This window comes from Bos taurus, chromosome 9 (genome assembly GCF_002263795.3).
Source record: "Bos taurus isolate L1 Dominette 01449 registration number 42190680 breed Hereford chromosome 9, ARS-UCD2.0, whole genome shotgun sequence".
Lineage (NCBI taxonomy): Eukaryota > Metazoa > Chordata > Mammalia > Artiodactyla > Bovidae > Bos > Bos taurus.
The window spans coordinates 19725607-19741565 of NC_037336.1; the positions used below are offsets into that span (position 1 = coordinate 19725607).

Here is a 15959-nt window from a genome sequence, read left to right on the forward strand (position 1 = left end):
TGACAGTAGATTATGCTAAAAGAGGTAATAGTGTTTTGAGGGTTGACTCAACAGTATAGTAAACTACAAAAAAGAAAAAGAGAAAGATAGCCTGGTTTGCCCATCATGTTAATTCAAAGAAAATTCATTGAGGAATTACTCATGTCAGGCCTTGTTTGAGCTGAACTCTGAAAGGCAAGCCAGAGGATCCTTCTAGAGGAGCTTGGTGTCAGGAGGAAACTGAAAAGCCAGAGTGTGACTAGAGTTCACCAAGGGGCAGGGCGATCCTCAGGGTTTTGCTGGGCTCTTTAGGCTTTGCTCCGAGGGAATTAGGAAGCTGTGGAACAAGCTGGAGTTGGGGAGTGAAGCAGTCTTACTTGTATTTTGGAGAAATCGTCTTTGATCATGGGTGAGGAGGGTGGACTGAGCAGGTTGTGGGATGTTCTGGGTAGGACACTGAACTTCACACTGGTGTTGAATCAGATATAGGTCAGAGTTACTGTGTTCTAAAAACAGTCAGCAGCTAGGAGGAAAGGATATTGGACCGCTTCCTTTGCTCTCAGAAATTTTCGCAGGAGAGGAAGCTCCAGAAGGAAGAGTAGGGAAGGGCAGTGAAGGGCAACTCAGTGGAAAATAAGGTGTCCATATGTCAAAGCCTAACACTTTCTTATAGAAAACATACTTCATGGCTCAACAGTGTCTTTTCAACCCTAAAAGTTAAAGAAGTTACAGTCCTCTTTTATATCGGGGCTTCCCTGCTGATGGCTTAGCAGGTAAAGAATCTGCCTGCAATGCAGGAGACACAGGAGACCCAGGTTCGATCCCTGGGTTGGGAAGATCCCCTGGAGGAGGAAATGGCAACCCATTCCAGTATTCCACCTGAGAAGTCCCATGGACAGACGATCCTGGTGGGCTACAGTCCAAAGGTTGCAAAGAGTTGGATATGACCGAGAACGAGCACGGTGTACCAGTTTGTAGGAGAGCACCCGAGAAAGATTCTACCGTTTGGGATCTAAAGCAGGACTTAGTTGAACTGAGGTTCATTTAGACCTTGTTTCAACTTGGTTAGTCAGCTGATTGGGTGGTGTCTGTGTCCAGCTTCCTGCTCAGCTCAGAGTAAGTCCTCATGCTCTCCATCTATTCAGAGCATTTATTGGTCCACAGAGGGCTGTCACGTCAGGGAAGGGAAGGCATGCAAGTTGAATATGGTTCACCAGTTGAGAGTTTGCTGAAGAAGATGCTCAAGTTCAAACTAAGCAATTCATTGAATATTATCCAGCATAAAGGGGACATTGCTGAAATCTGCCTTTGATTGACTCTGCAACACTTAGCACCTTAGCATGCTGCTTCCTTTATAATGTTAGGCTAAATGAGAAAAACGAATATGATAAAGTTGTGTGTTTGTTTATGTATGTAAGTAAAGAGGTTTGTATAAGAGAATAGATGAGAAAGATGAAAAGTGACAGCTTGTGAATTTGTCTGTTGGACATTAAGTGGGGTTTTTTCCCCCTTAAATTTTCTGTTTATGTATGTAAAGTTGAGATAAGTTAGACGAGGAGACTTTGAACCATTGCTTATATATTAATAAATTTATTTCTTTGACTAAAGTATGTAAATTGCTTCTGTAAAATATTGAAATGTGACATATCTGATTGCTTAAGATTTCAGATAACTTCAAAATTGGAAATGTTTCACTATATTAAATGCAAGTTAGTTTCTCAGCCATGTTCTATGAATGTTTGAAGCTTTATCTTATTTTAATTATTTAGATTTCAGCATCCTCTTCAACAAATGAATGCATTTCAGTTAAAGGAAAAATATATTCCATATTGAAGCAGATAGGAAGTGGAGGTTCAAGTAAGGTAAGTTTCTTAAATTTTTAAGGAATGAATAAAAATATTTTAAACTTTCCTCTGTTTGTCTGTGTACCTTTTGGGGCCTTTTTTCTTAATTTCTAGGGGCCCATATTTCCCTTGAGCCAAAAAATCCTTAGCCCTTTCTCCCCTCCCCTTTCTTTCAATCTCAATTCCGTGTTCTTCCCCTCCAGTGGCCTATGATTCCGTATTTCTTAACATTGACTGGGGGATGGCAAACGACAGCTTTGTGACATCCCCAAAGAATCTTTCTGAAAGTGAGGCTGATGGTGATTAAGTAGTAAGTGAGCTGAGTATGATTCAGCAAGGTTTCTGATTAATGGGTCTTGTTTTGAGTTTTTCTTTTCAAAAAACAGAGTTTAGTAGCAAATGATTCTCTAGAATTGGACTAGATCATTTCTGAAATTTATCTGAGTTCTAAATCCATATGGTTCTAGTTCTCTGGATAAAAGGCATCTCAAAAGAGTTTCCAACTTCAGTACTTCTCATTCTGTTCTGTTCAATCCACTTAAAACAGATTTTTATTTTTACCTTCTTTGCTCTTCAAAACAGTTGTTATCAAAATCACTAGGACTTCCCTGAGATTCCAGTGGTTAAGAGTGCATGTTTCGTTTGACAGAAAACAACAAAATTCTGTAAATCCTTCAATTAAAAAATAAATTTAAAAAAGACAAAAAGTGCATGCTTCTACTTTGGGAGGCTTGGTTTTGATCCTTGGTTGGGGAACTAAGATCCTGCATGCCACACAGTGTGGCCAAAAAAAAAAAAAATCACCAATGACCTCCATATTTTTACCAAAACTAATTCTTGCCTTTGATTCTGGGCTACATAGCATATGGGACAGTTGATTACTTTCCTCACCAAAGCTCTTTTTCCTTCTTGGCCTCTCCGTGTTTCTCTTCTCCAGTGGCTGTTCTGTTTTTCTCATAGCGCTGACCTCAGAAGAGCAAGGCCCCTGAGCTCAGTTGCCTCTTTTCTTCTGTCTCTAAACTCACTCACTCTCTTGGTGCTCTCATCCAGTCTTGTGGTTTTACACACCAGGTATATGCTGACAGTTGCCAAATTTATATTTCCAGCTCAAACTTCTCCCTTGAATTCCAGCGTTGTGTATCCAGTTTGACTGCTCAGCATCTTCTTGGGTGTCTCTAGATATTTAAAACTTAATATGTCCCAAGCATAACTCTTGTTTCATAGTCTCCCATTTCAGTAAATGGCAGCTTCTTTCTTCCAATCACCAGGCCTAACACCCTGGGTCATCACTGATTCCGCTTACACTTACACATTCATCCAGCTGATCAGCAGGTTCCACCTCAAAGTCCATCCAGAATCTGACTCTTCCTCACCACCTCCACTGTTGTCCCTTTGGCCAAAGTAGCTTCATCTTTTCACCTGAATTCTTAAAATTGCCTCCTAACTTGTCTCACGGATTCTTGCTCTTCTTGTCTGCTTTAGCGTAAGGGTTTAGTTTCCTCCAGATACCCTCACATCTTTGCTCAGGTATCTTCTAGATCAGGCCTTCCCTTGACTATATTCTAAAACCATCGCTCTTGCCTTCCAGTCCCCAGCACACTGTATTCTCTCCTGCTGTATTTTTCTCCTTAGCTCGTCTAATATGTTCTGTAAGTTACTTACTTGGTTTTGTTTTTTGTGTCCCCTTGCACTTGAATGTGAGTTCCATCAACATAGGGATGTTTGCTCCATTATCTAGAACGGTGCCTGGAACAGAACAGTGACTGAGGTGTTTGTTAAATGAATAAGCTGACCCTCCTCAGCTGTTTTGCTGTTCTAAGTTGTTATGGATAATACATATGCCATAAACCATATTGAAGTGAAGTTGCTCAGTTGTGTCCGATTCTTTGCGACCCCATGGACTGTAGCCTAACAGGCTCCTCCATTCATGGGATTTTACAGGCAAGAATACTGGAGTGGGTTGCCATTTCCTTCTCCAGGAGATCTTCCCAACCCAGGGGTTGAACCCGAGTCTCTCATGTTGTAGGCAGACGCTTTACTATCTAAGCCACCAGGGAAGTCCAAACCATATTGGGTTCATTTTCATCTTAACAGTGTTTTGAACATTATTTTCCTTGGAAGATAATGATGATGTAAGCTTACTTAAGTCAAGGGCCAAACGATAAAGTTATGACCAGCCTGTATTTTCTTCGTGCAATTAAATTATTTAATTATCATGATGGCCTTGCCAAATTCAGTATGCCTCAGGGAAAAGAGGGTAACATGCTTTATGAACCTAACACTGTTCATGCTCTGTCTGCTAGAGTTTAGACAGTGACCAACTTAGACTGTATTAAGAACATTTTAGAAGATTCATGGGTCTAGTAGAAATGGTCAAGACATTGACCATTCTAGTTCTTTCATTAACTTTGCATGAAACTGAAAAATTATAACTGACACTATCTCTAACTGGAAGTAAACGCTCCCTAATCCTTTTCATGAGTTATTGCCAGAGCAGGGACATTAGGGGAGGACAAGCACATACATGGAAAAAGCTGATTTAGAAGTTGCACTTGCTCAAAATTTTTGAGATCTCTGTTTTAATATCCTGCAAATCTTTTTTTCTGATATACCTGACAATGGTAATATGTTTTGAATGTCCACTTTATTCTGTCCTAATTGTCTTTAATAATGGTAGCTAATGTTTGCTACACACAAACATGTCATCTCAGCATCCTTCCAGCCCTGTGCAGAAGCTGCTCCTAACATTCTAATTGTATTGAAACAGAATAGTAGATACTCTAAATTCTCTGAGAGGTGTAAGGCTGTTTGTTGTTGTTTAGTTGCTAAGTTGTGTCTGACTCTTGGACCTCATGGACTGTAGCCCCGCAGGCTCCTCTATCCATGAGATTTCCAGGGCCAGAATACTGGAGTGGGTTGCCATCTCCTTCTTCAGGGGCTCTTTCCAGCACAGGGATCGAACTTGCATTTCCTGCATTAGCAAGCAGATTCTTTACAACTGAGCCACCAGGGAAGCCCGTAAGGCTGTTTGCTGCTGCTGCTGCTAAGTCGCTTCAGTCGTGTCCGACTCTGTGTGTTTACCTCATGCCAAATAGCTTTGTGCTGTTTAAAATTGCTTTTCTTTCATTCCTTGCTGTTGTCTGCTGCCTCTTGCCCTATCACTGTTTTATGTTCCTCCCCCTCTAATTTGCTTTCTGAGCAAGTAAACCAACAATACTTTGTTAGAGTTTTGTATTTAAAGTACAGGTAATTGGATGTAGCCGACGACCTGATAGACTCTGCTTTCAGTGCGGTTTCAATGCATGAATCTCATTTACTCTTGGGCTCTTTTCTTATTTCTTGCCACTATTTGCTGGATCAGTTCAGTTCAGTCACTCAGTTGTGTCCGACTTTGCAACCCCATGGACTGCAGCGTGCCAGGCCTCCCTGTCCATCACCAATTCCCGGACTTTACTCAAACTCATGTCCATTGAGTTGGTGATGCTATCCAACTATCTCATCCTCTGTCATCCCCTTCTCCTCCTGCCTTCAATCTTTCCCAGCATCAGGGTCTTTTCCAGTGAGTCAGTTCTTCGCATTAGGTGGCCAAAGTATTGGAGTTTCAGCTTCAGTGTCAGTCCTTCCAATGAACACCCAGGACTGATCTCCTTTAGGATAGACTGGTTGGATCTCCTGGCAGTTCAAGGGACTCACAAGAGTCTTCTCCAACACCACAGTTCAAAAGCATCAATTCTTTGGTGCTCAGCTTTCTTTATAGTTCAATTCTCACATCTATACATGACTACTGGAAAAACCATAGCTTTGACTAGATGGACCTTTGTTGGCAAAGTAATGTCTCTGCTTTTTAATATGCTGTCTAGGTTGGTCATAACTTTTCTTCCAAGCAAGCGTCTTTTAATTTCATGGCTGCAGTCACCATCTGCAGTGATTTTGGAGCCCCAAAATATAGTCTGTCACTGTTTCCCCATCTATTTGCCATGAAGTGATGGGACCAGATGCCATGAGGTTAGTTTTCTGAATGTTGAGTTTTAAGCCAACTTTTTCACTCTCCTCTTTCACTTTCATCAAGAGGCTCTTAGTTCTTCTTTGCTTTCTGCCATAAGGGTGGTGTCACCCGCATATCAGGAGACAGAAATGGCAACCCACCCCAGTATTCTTGCCTAGAGAATACTGTGGACAGGGGAGCCTGATGGGCTGCTGTCCATGGGGTTGCACAGAGTCAGACACGGCTGAAGTGACTTAGTATGCAGGCATGCATTGGAGAAGGAAGTGGCAACCCACTCCAGTATTTTTGCCTAGAAAATACCGTGGACAGAGGAGCCTGGTGGGCTGCTGTCCATGGGGTTGCACAGAGTCAGACACGGCTGAAGTGACTTAGTATGCAGGCATGCATTGGAGAAGGAAGTGGCAACCCACTCCAGTATTTTTGCCTAGAAAATACCGTGGACAGAGGAGCCTGGTGGGCTGCTGTCCATGGGGTTGCACAGAGTCAGACACGGCTGAAGTGACTTAGTATGCAGGCATGCATTGGAGAAGGAAGTGGCAACCCACTCCAGTATTCTTGCCTGGAGAATCCGAGGGACAGAGCAGCCTGGTTGGCTGCCGTCTATGGGGTCTCACAGAGTTGGACATGACTGAAGCGACTTAGCAGCAGCAGCATCTGCATATCTGAGGTTATTGATATTTCTCCCAGCAATCTTGATTCCAGCTTGTGCTTTATCCAGCTAAGCATTTCTCATGATGTACTCTGCATATAAGTTAAATAAGCAGGGTGACAATATACAGCCTTGACGTACTCCTTTCCTGATTTTGGAACCAGTCTTTTGTTCCATGTCCAGTTCTAACTGTTGCAGATAGTCAAGGTTACTTGGCTTTTAAATAAATGATGTTTTCTTTAATGTTAAAAGAGGTAAGTTAATATTTCTTGCTTACACTGGCATTCTGTATCTGAGTTTATACATTTTAGAAGCCCCATCCCATTGCACATTTGCTGAAAGTTAGACACATTACCAGTATTTTTCCAAATGTATTAATATTATCTGCCTAATAAGCATTGATTAGAAATTGACTGTCATTATAGCCAGAACAGTTTGGCCTGGACCTCACCATAGCAACATCTTGTTACTGTCAACTTGATTTTAAAAATTGAAACTCAATCTACTTTTCACAACCAAATACACTGATAGCTTACAATTAGCACTTATTTTTAATATTGTTTACCACATGGATGAAATTGTCAACTCCAGTCATAGTGGAATCAACACCATCTGTGAAATGAATTACTTTTGATCCCCTTATTCAGCCCTTAGTGTTCCTTGGCATTTTTTAATGTCTTTTTCTTCAGATTATTTCCCTGGTTATGATATCTAACAATGTTATGAATGTATATGAAATTTAAATTACCTTATATGTTGATAGATGTTTTATTAGATTTATGCATTGGAGTCATTGAATACCCATTGTCATAGGTAGATGAAAATGTACTGTTACTCTCCTAACATTTTTTTTCCCTTCTATACTCAGAATAAGGCCAAACATTTTTTTTTTCCTTTTTTTTTTAATTTTATTCTTAAACTTTACAAATTGTATTAGTTTTGCCAAATATCAAAATGAATCCGCCACAGGTATACATGTGTTCCCCATCCTGAACCCTCCTCCCTCCTCCCTCCCCATACCATCCCTCTGGGTCATCCCAGTGCACTAGTCCCAAGCATCCAGTATCGTGCATCGAACCTGGACTGGCAACTCGTTTCATACATGATATTATACATGTTTCAATGCCATTCTCCCAAATCTTCCCACCCTGTCCCTCTGCAACAGAGTCCATAAGACTGTTCTATACATCAGTGTCTCTTTTGCTGTCTCGTACACAGGGTTATTGTTAGCATCTTTCTAAATTCCATATATATGCATTAGTATACTGTATTGGTGTTTTTCTTTCTGGCTTACTTCACTCTGTATAATAGGCTCCATTTTCATCCACCTCATTAGAACTGATTCAAATGTATTCTTTTTAATGGCTGAGTAATACTTCATTGTGTATATGTACCACAGCTTTCTTATCCATTCATCTGCTGATGGACATCTAGGTTGCTTCCATGTCCTAGCTGTTATAAACAGTGCTGCGATGAACATTGGGGTACACGTATCTCTTTCCCTTCTGGTTTCCTCAGTGTGTATGCCCAGCAGTGGGATTGCTGGATCATAAGGCAGTTCTAGTTCCAGTTTTTTAAGGAATCTCCACACTGTTCTCCATAGTGGCTGTACTAGTTTGCATTCCCACCAACAGTGTGAGAGGGTTCCCTTTTTTCCACAGCCTCTCCAACATTTATTGCTTGTAGACTTTTGGATCGCAGCCATTCTGACTGGTGTGAAATGGTACCTCATAGTGGTTTTGATTTGCATTTCTCTGATAATGAGTGATGTTGAGCATCTTTTCATGTGTTTGTTAGCCATCTGTATGTCTTCTTTGGAGAAATGTCTATTTAGTTCTTTGGCCCATTTTTTGATTGGGTCATTTATTTTTCTGGAGTTGAGCTGTAGGAGTTGCTTGTATATTTTTGAGATTAGTTGTTTGTCAGTTGCTTCATTGGCTATTATTTTCTCCCATTCTGAAGGCTGCCTTTTCACCTTGCTAATAGTTTCCTTTGATGTGCAGAAGCTTTTAAGTTTAATTAGGTCCCATTTGTTTATTTTTGCTTTTATTTCCAATATTCTGGGAGGTGGGTCATAGAGGATCCTGCTGTGATGTATGTCGGAGAGTGTTTTGCCTATGTTCTCCTCTAGGAGTTCTATAGTTTCTGGTCTTACATTTAGATCTTTAATCCATTTTGAGTTTATTTTTGCGTATGGTGTTAGAAAGTGTTCTAGTTTCATTCTTTTACAAGTGGTTGACCAGATTTCCCAGCACCACTTGTTAAAGAGATTGTCTTTAATCCATTGTATATTCTTGCCTCCTTTGTCAAAGATAAGGTGTCCATATGTACGTGGATTTATCTCTGGGCTTTCTATTTTGTTCCATTGATCAATATTTCTGTCTTTGTGCCAGTACCATACTGTCTTGATGACTGTGGCTTTGTAGTAGAGCCTGAAGTCAGGTAGGTTGATTCCTCCAGTTCCATTCTTTCTCAAGATAGCTTTGGCTATTCGAGGTTTTTTGTATTTCCATACAAATTGTGAAATTATTTGTTCTAGCCCTGTGAAGAATACCGTTGGTAGCTTGATAGGGATAGCATTGAATCTATAAATTGCTTTGGGTAGTATACTCATTTTCACTGTATTGATGCTTCCAATCCATGAACGTGGTATATTTCTCCATCTATTAGTGTCCTCTTTGATTTCTTTCACCAGTGTTTTATAGTTTTCTATGTATAGGTCTTTAGTTTCTCTAGGTAGATATATTCCTAAGTATTTTATTCTTTCCGTTGCAATGGTGAATGGAATTGTTTCCTTAATTTCTCTTTCTGTTTTCTCATTATTAGTGTATAGGAATGCAAGGGATTTCTGTGTGTTGATTTTATATCCTGCAACTTTACTATAATCATTGATTAGTTCTAGTAATTTTCTGGTGGAGTCTTTAGGGTTTTCTATGTAGAAGATCATGTCATCTGCAAACAGTGAGAGTTTTACTTCTTCTTTTCCAATTTGGATTCCTTTTATTTCTTTTTCTGCTCTGATTGCTGTGGCCAAAACTTCCAAAACTATGTTGAATAGTAATGGTGAAAGTGGGCACCCTTGTCTTGTTCCTGACTTTAGAGGGAATGCTTTCAATTTTTCACCATTGAGGATAATGTTTGCTGTGGGTTTGTCATAAATAGCTTTTATTATGTTGAGGTATGTTCCTTCTATTCCTGCTTTCTGGAGAGTTTTTATCATAAATAGATGTTGAATTTTGTCAAAGGCTTTCTCTGCATCTATTGAGATAATCATATGGTTTTTATTTTTCAATTTGTTAATATGGTGTATTACATTGATTGATTTGCGGATATTGAAGAATCCTTGCATCCCTGGGATAAAGCCCACTTGGTCATGGTGTATGATCTTTTTAATGTGTTGTTGGATTCTGATTGCTAGAATTTTATTAAGGATTTTTGCATCTATGTTCATCAGTGATATTGAAGGCCAAACATTTTAAATTATTTACATCAATAATCCTTATGTGTCTGTCTAATAAATGTAGAAGTATTGTGAGAATATATAAATAATGCATTCTAAACTTTTCCCTTTGTTTTACTGTATAGGTATTTCAGGTATTGAATGAAAAGAAACAAATACATGCTATAAAGTATGTGAACTTAGAAGAAGCAGATAGCCAAACAGTTGAGAGTTACCAGAATGAAATTGCTTACCTGAATAAACTACAACAACATAGTGATAAGATCATCCGACTTTATGATTAGTAAGAATTTTTCAGTTTAAAAGAAAACTTTTTTTTTTTTTTTGCTTTAATTCTTATGATAAACACTTAAATCTTGGTAGTATAATCTAACCATTTATTGTTTTGTTTTCGTTTATTTTAATGGCAGTGAAATCACAGATCAGTACATCTACATGGTAATGGAGTGTGGAAATATTGATCTGAATACTTGGCTTAAAAAGAAAAAATCCATCAGTCCATGGGAACGGAAGAGTTACTGGAAAAATATGTTGGAGGCAGTTTACACAATTCATCAACATGGTATTTTAAAATCTCTTCATTATAATGTTAAAATATTCATTAGTAGTGCCATCTTAGAGAAAGACACTTATAATTTTAAGGTATTGGTTATTGGCAGCTTTAGGCTAAATAAACTAAATATTTGGCAGTTTAATGAAGATGAAGAGACAAAACCATTTCTTTAAAATACTGTTAACAAAAGAATACAGGGCATGAACTCAAATCCCCACGTTCATGAAGCATCCATAACACAAAATGTTTCATTATCAGTAATAACATAGTCCCTAGTCCTGGGTCTCCAAATATTTGAATCGCAGCAGATCTGAGACTAAGGTTCAGGCATTCTAAAAATGTTAAATGTTTATTTTACTCATTCTAGTTGTTTTGTATTATGCACCTTGTATGAGAGTTTTTTTTTTTTTAACTACTAGCTCTACATTCTGGGTTGGCTTTTTACTTGGTCTTGGTTCTTTTTTGTTTGTTTATTTTGCTTTTTTGTTTTATTTAAAACTCTTTAATTCTATCATGGCCTTATATACTGTACAGAGCAATTGTCTCTTGTTTTTGCATCCCAGCCTCTCCCTGCAACCCCTAATCTATTTCTCCTTCCTCATAGAATCCTGAATTTCCTTCCAACTTTTCAACAGTTTGGACTTGGTTCTTTTTAGTGGTTCTTTGCCTTTTCCTTATTTTAAATAACTGATAATATAGGTAATTGTAAACTATCTCCTTATGTCTCTCTTCCTATAAGTTAGAAGATAATTCACCAGTGATCAAGATCAGGCTTAGGGGTGGGTATATGAGGGGCAATAGAGTCCTACCACATGGCAGCATCATTTACAGTACTGTCTTGTGGTCAGAGAAGCACAGTGGTTGTTAAGAGCATAAACTCTGAAGTCAGACTGCCTGGTTCAACTCATGACTCTGTTCCTTAGGCTGTGTAGCCTTGAACAGGTTGCTTAAACTCTACCTTAGCTTCTGCAACTAAAAAGAGGATAATAATAGTACTTGCCTCAGCATTGGTATGAGGGTTGAATGGTTCAATACAAGCTGCAAACTTAAAATAGTGCCTAGCGTGTAGCAATTTGTTGTATGTTCACAGAGTATATTAAAAATGAATATTTAATTTGACTAAAGAAACCAACTCATGAGTAGACTGTGCAATATCTTTGTACTTAGAATGTTTGACATTGTCTGATATTATACTGTATTTAATTTGAAGGTATTGTTCACAGTGATCTGAAACCTGCTAACTTTCTGATAGTTGATGGAATGCTAAAGCTAATCGATTTTGGAATCGCAAACCAAATGCAACCAGATACAACAAGTATTGTTAAAGACTCTCAGGTAATGAATGGCTGGTTACTACACAGTAGAGTTCAATTCCTTTTCATCTTTGAAGTATTAATTTGCTAATGAGGATTTTATTTTTCCCTACTTCATTTTTCAAAGGATTTGAAAACTTTTTTTATAAGAATAAATATTATAACCATAAAAAATAAATCAGTCACACAGTTAATACAATTTAGTATAGAAAGTCAAGTCCCAGTAGACATATATCCAGCAATTTTGAATGATTTTCATATAGCTGAGGTAGAGAAGCAGTAATACCTGCCTTGAAATCATTTTGGTTATCTAAAATTCACCTAAAACTTTGTCTCAGTTTCCTGGTAGCAGCCAAAGAGAATTGCAGTTTTATGTTTTTCATTGTCCTTTATGAGGTAAGATTATTTCATTCTTCCAGAGAAGTAAAGCTTTCCCTATCATTTACATTTGAAAAAAATTATTAAGTGGGCCATGATATTGGAAACAACATAACAAATATTGTACTCAACCACATTTTTATAATAAGATATGCAACAGCAATCTTAATAAACTTGTTCCCATAAAAACCAAGGTGATGACAATCAAAGAATGACTAAAAATAATCCTGCTTACAGCCAGGGCAGTGTGCTCCATGTATGCAGATCTCTGATGTGGATCTGCCTTAATCCTAGGAATAAAACTGGATTTTTTTTTTTTTAGGAGTAGCTGGGCAGCATGCCCTTCAAACAGTTCTGTTTGACAGTTACTTCTTTTTATATCAAAAATACAGCTGAAATTTATTTGTAAATCAGTTTGATGATAACTTCTATGGCAAGACTCTAAAGTATAGGCATTCATTATTTGAAAGCAGAATCATTTTAGAATAAAACAAATACAGTGTAAGGTTGGCATATCCTGCTGCGGAAACTCTTGCATGATGTAGACACCCATCCTGTCTCTATTTGGACAGGGGCCTAGGGAATACTTAGAGACAAACTGGATTTTTGGTTGATTGGTTGGTGGTTTATATTGAAAAGTGTTCTGGGTCTATTCCAGCACAGAAATGAGTGACGAATCAATTCCTTCAAAGTTTATGGCCATTAATAAATTTTATCCTGTGAAATGTTATGGTCTCTGCCTACCATAATCATAGAAATAAATAGCTCAGCATTCTGAAAGGAGTTAATTTTTTGATTATGAATCTAATTTATTTTGCTGGAAATGTGAAGAAATTTGTTTTAATATTTTTGTCAGTTATTTGAGTTTCACAAATATATTACTGAAATCTGTAATTATTCAAGTTGTCAATAATTTGGCATTCATGTTTTTAAAAATAGCAGACTGAAGTATTTTCATTGATTTCCGTGTTTTCTGTGATTTGGCAAGTAGGTTGGGACGGTTAATTATATGCCACCAGAAGCAATCAAAGATATGTCTTCAAGAGAAAATGGGAAGTCCAAATCGAAGGTACTTTATATTGGAAACATTTTTATTATTTATATAATTATTTATATATTTATTTATATTTATTTATATCCCATTTATTTTTATCCCATTTATTTTACACAAACAGGAAATGGGCTAGTCTCTGACTAAATTAACAGATAACTGAAATTTTATTTCTTTAAGTTCTAAAATTAAGCCATTATAGAGACCTTGCCTTATTAAGCAGACTGTCCTGGGATTCAATTTTACCCTTCTTTATTGATTTGAGATTGCTCTTTTAATATTGTGCTTTTAATGTGGTGATGCCTTACAATGTGCTCCTATAAGAAATGCATATTGGATATGTTTTTAGTTTTAAAAATAAGACTAAATTCTGATATGGACATCTTAATTAACACTGAACTTATAACCTTAGAAGTCTTTTTTGTTTCCTCTCTGACTCTTAACGTTTTATTTCTTACCGTTTCTTCATTTGTAAATTTTACATTTCCAAGTACAACTCTAGCAGGTAATTTTTCCATGTACTTTCCCACTTGCCTTATTTTGCTACCACTGTGAGCGCTCATGCTAGTCTCACTGGTGCCCTTTGTTGAGTCAGCTTTGCCTGCCGTGGTGCCTCTGGCTCCAGACTCATCCTTTTTCCCCTATAGCAGTGTAGTCTAACGGATGCAAGCATACATCGCTGTGCAGTCCCTGTGTTCAAGTTACAGATCTACCTCATTATCAACTGTCTTTGTGACCTGACTTGCCTGTTTCTTGGTCTGTCAGTTAGGCTTCCGAATAGTACCTATTTTAAAAGTAATTGAGGATTAAATGAGAAAGAATATAAAGCATTTAGTACGTTGTCCAGCTGAAAACAGTTGCTTAATAAATATGCTTTCACTTGCTAAATTATATTTTCCTCCCTAGAAAATTGTGGCTTCTACATATCTTTGCAAATAACTGACATATAATTATGCCTAACAGCTTCTTAAAAATTCTTCTTAAATCTCTTTAGCTTCTCCTTTTCTTTTAACACATAGATTTGTCTGCTGTCTTTTCTTGATTAGACTTGCCATAGTTTTGTTAATTTTCAAGAGCTAGGTCTTGGGTAGAGGTGGGAGGGAGGCCCTAGAGGGAGAGCATCTATGTATACTTATAGCTGATTCATATTGTTGTACAGCAGAAACTAACACAGCATTGTAAAGTAATTATCTTCCAATTAAAAATAAATTAAAAAAATAAAGAACCAGGTCTAGATTTCACTTATTATATTTTCATTTGCTAATTAATTTCTGCTTTTGTCTTTGTCATTTGTATTCCCTTTAGGTTTTTTTCCCTTTGCTTCTGCATTTAAATAATTGCTATTTTAATTTTAGTAGTCTTCTGTATAAAGTTTTACTCAAGTAAAACTTTGAGTTTTACTGTTGCTGCTACTGTTACTGTAGCGTTTCTTATTTTCACAAATTTCCAAAATTCCCGATTTCAGGTTTAAATTTTTCTTTCTTTATTTTTTTTTCTTTAAAATAAAATTGGGTTTGAGCTGCATGTAATGTTCAGATCTTTTTCAGTTGTCAACTCAGTACTTTAATATGTAATAATGGGAAATATCAATTCCATTGTATCACCTGCTCTGCAGTGGCCTTAGGGATTCTGAATAGAAGATAAATTTTTATCCCAACATGTAAGCTCACTGTTGCTAAAGAAGAGCTCAGGGCCCCTCCCAGTCTAGCTCTGTTCTGAAATTGCTTTCCAGTGAGCAGCTAATGGCCACTTGGGGCTTCTGTTCTGAGGTCTGTCGGGCACATTGATTACTTCTCTCTGCGTCAAATGCCTCTACCATGCAGGACTTGTGGCTGTTGGTGATTTGTCTCCATTTACATTCTGGTTTTATTGTAAATATTTTCCTTATGTTTATGGTTTTGCTACCAGGCAGCTCTGTCTAACTTATCTGGGGATTTGGAGAGTTTGAAAAACTATGCTGCCATAACACTGCTATTTTCCTTGAATCTGAAATTATTTTTAGTTTGTGATTTAGGTTTAGAAATGGACTTAAATTTCCAAGTGATTAAATTAGAGGAAAAGATTATTTATTATTATTATCAGTTGTCTTTGTGTTCAGATAACGGAATCTATTTTCTTGCTCATGTTCTGAAGGGCATGTTAAAATTTGCCCCCACTTCAAAGAATTTAATATAGTTGCTTAATATAGTTCTATTAAATGTGGTTTCAGTGCATAAAAATTCATAACATCTCTTAGTTGATTATACCTTTTATCACAGTGAAATGACCTTCTTCTGTTAGGAGCATTTTGCTGTGTTCTCTTTTTCTAAATATTAATATTGTTGTCTCTTCTTTTTCTTTTTTGTATTTGGTTATATGTGTCCATTTTTTTCCCCCTCCAGCTTTCTGTGTCATTTGGTTTAGATTAATCCTTTGTATAGAACATATGGTTACTTTTGTTATACTGTATATTGAGTATGTATCTTTTAAAAGAGGAGTTTAGCCATTCTCATTTACTATACTCACTGCTGTGCTTGGTCTTAATCATGTTTTTTTAAAGTCAAAAGTAGAATTATGTTGTAATATTGCATTACTTCTAATGAGGTAATTTAATACAAAGAACATTTAATAATTAATATTTACTGAGAACCAGAAACTATTCTCTATGTTTACCCATATCTCATGATTATTTAATGTCCATGACAGTGTCTTTTTATTATTTCTGTTTTGGAAGTGAGGAAACAGAT

The 15959-nt window shown here is 37.2% G+C and overlaps 1 protein-coding gene across 10 annotated transcripts in view; it reads left to right on the forward strand.

Annotated features, from left to right (window-relative positions):
- The window catches only part of TTK (TTK protein kinase), a 49957-nt gene that overhangs the window by 23244 nt on the left and 10754 nt on the right, over positions 1-15959 (forward strand). For all 10 annotated transcript variants that reach the window (XR_009495792.1, XR_003036237.2, XR_003036238.2 and 7 more), the window contains 5 exons: positions 1749-1841; positions 10064-10221; positions 10349-10500; positions 11702-11826; positions 13174-13251. Coding sequence is in view for 7 of the 10 variants with exons in the window: in XM_024996643.2 (XP_024852411.1) it covers positions 1749-1841; positions 10064-10221; positions 10349-10500; positions 11702-11826; positions 13174-13251 (606 nt within the window). In the remaining 3 variants the exon portion in view is untranslated. The remainder of the gene's footprint in view (positions 1-1748; positions 1842-10063; positions 10222-10348; positions 10501-11701; positions 11827-13173; positions 13252-15959) is intronic.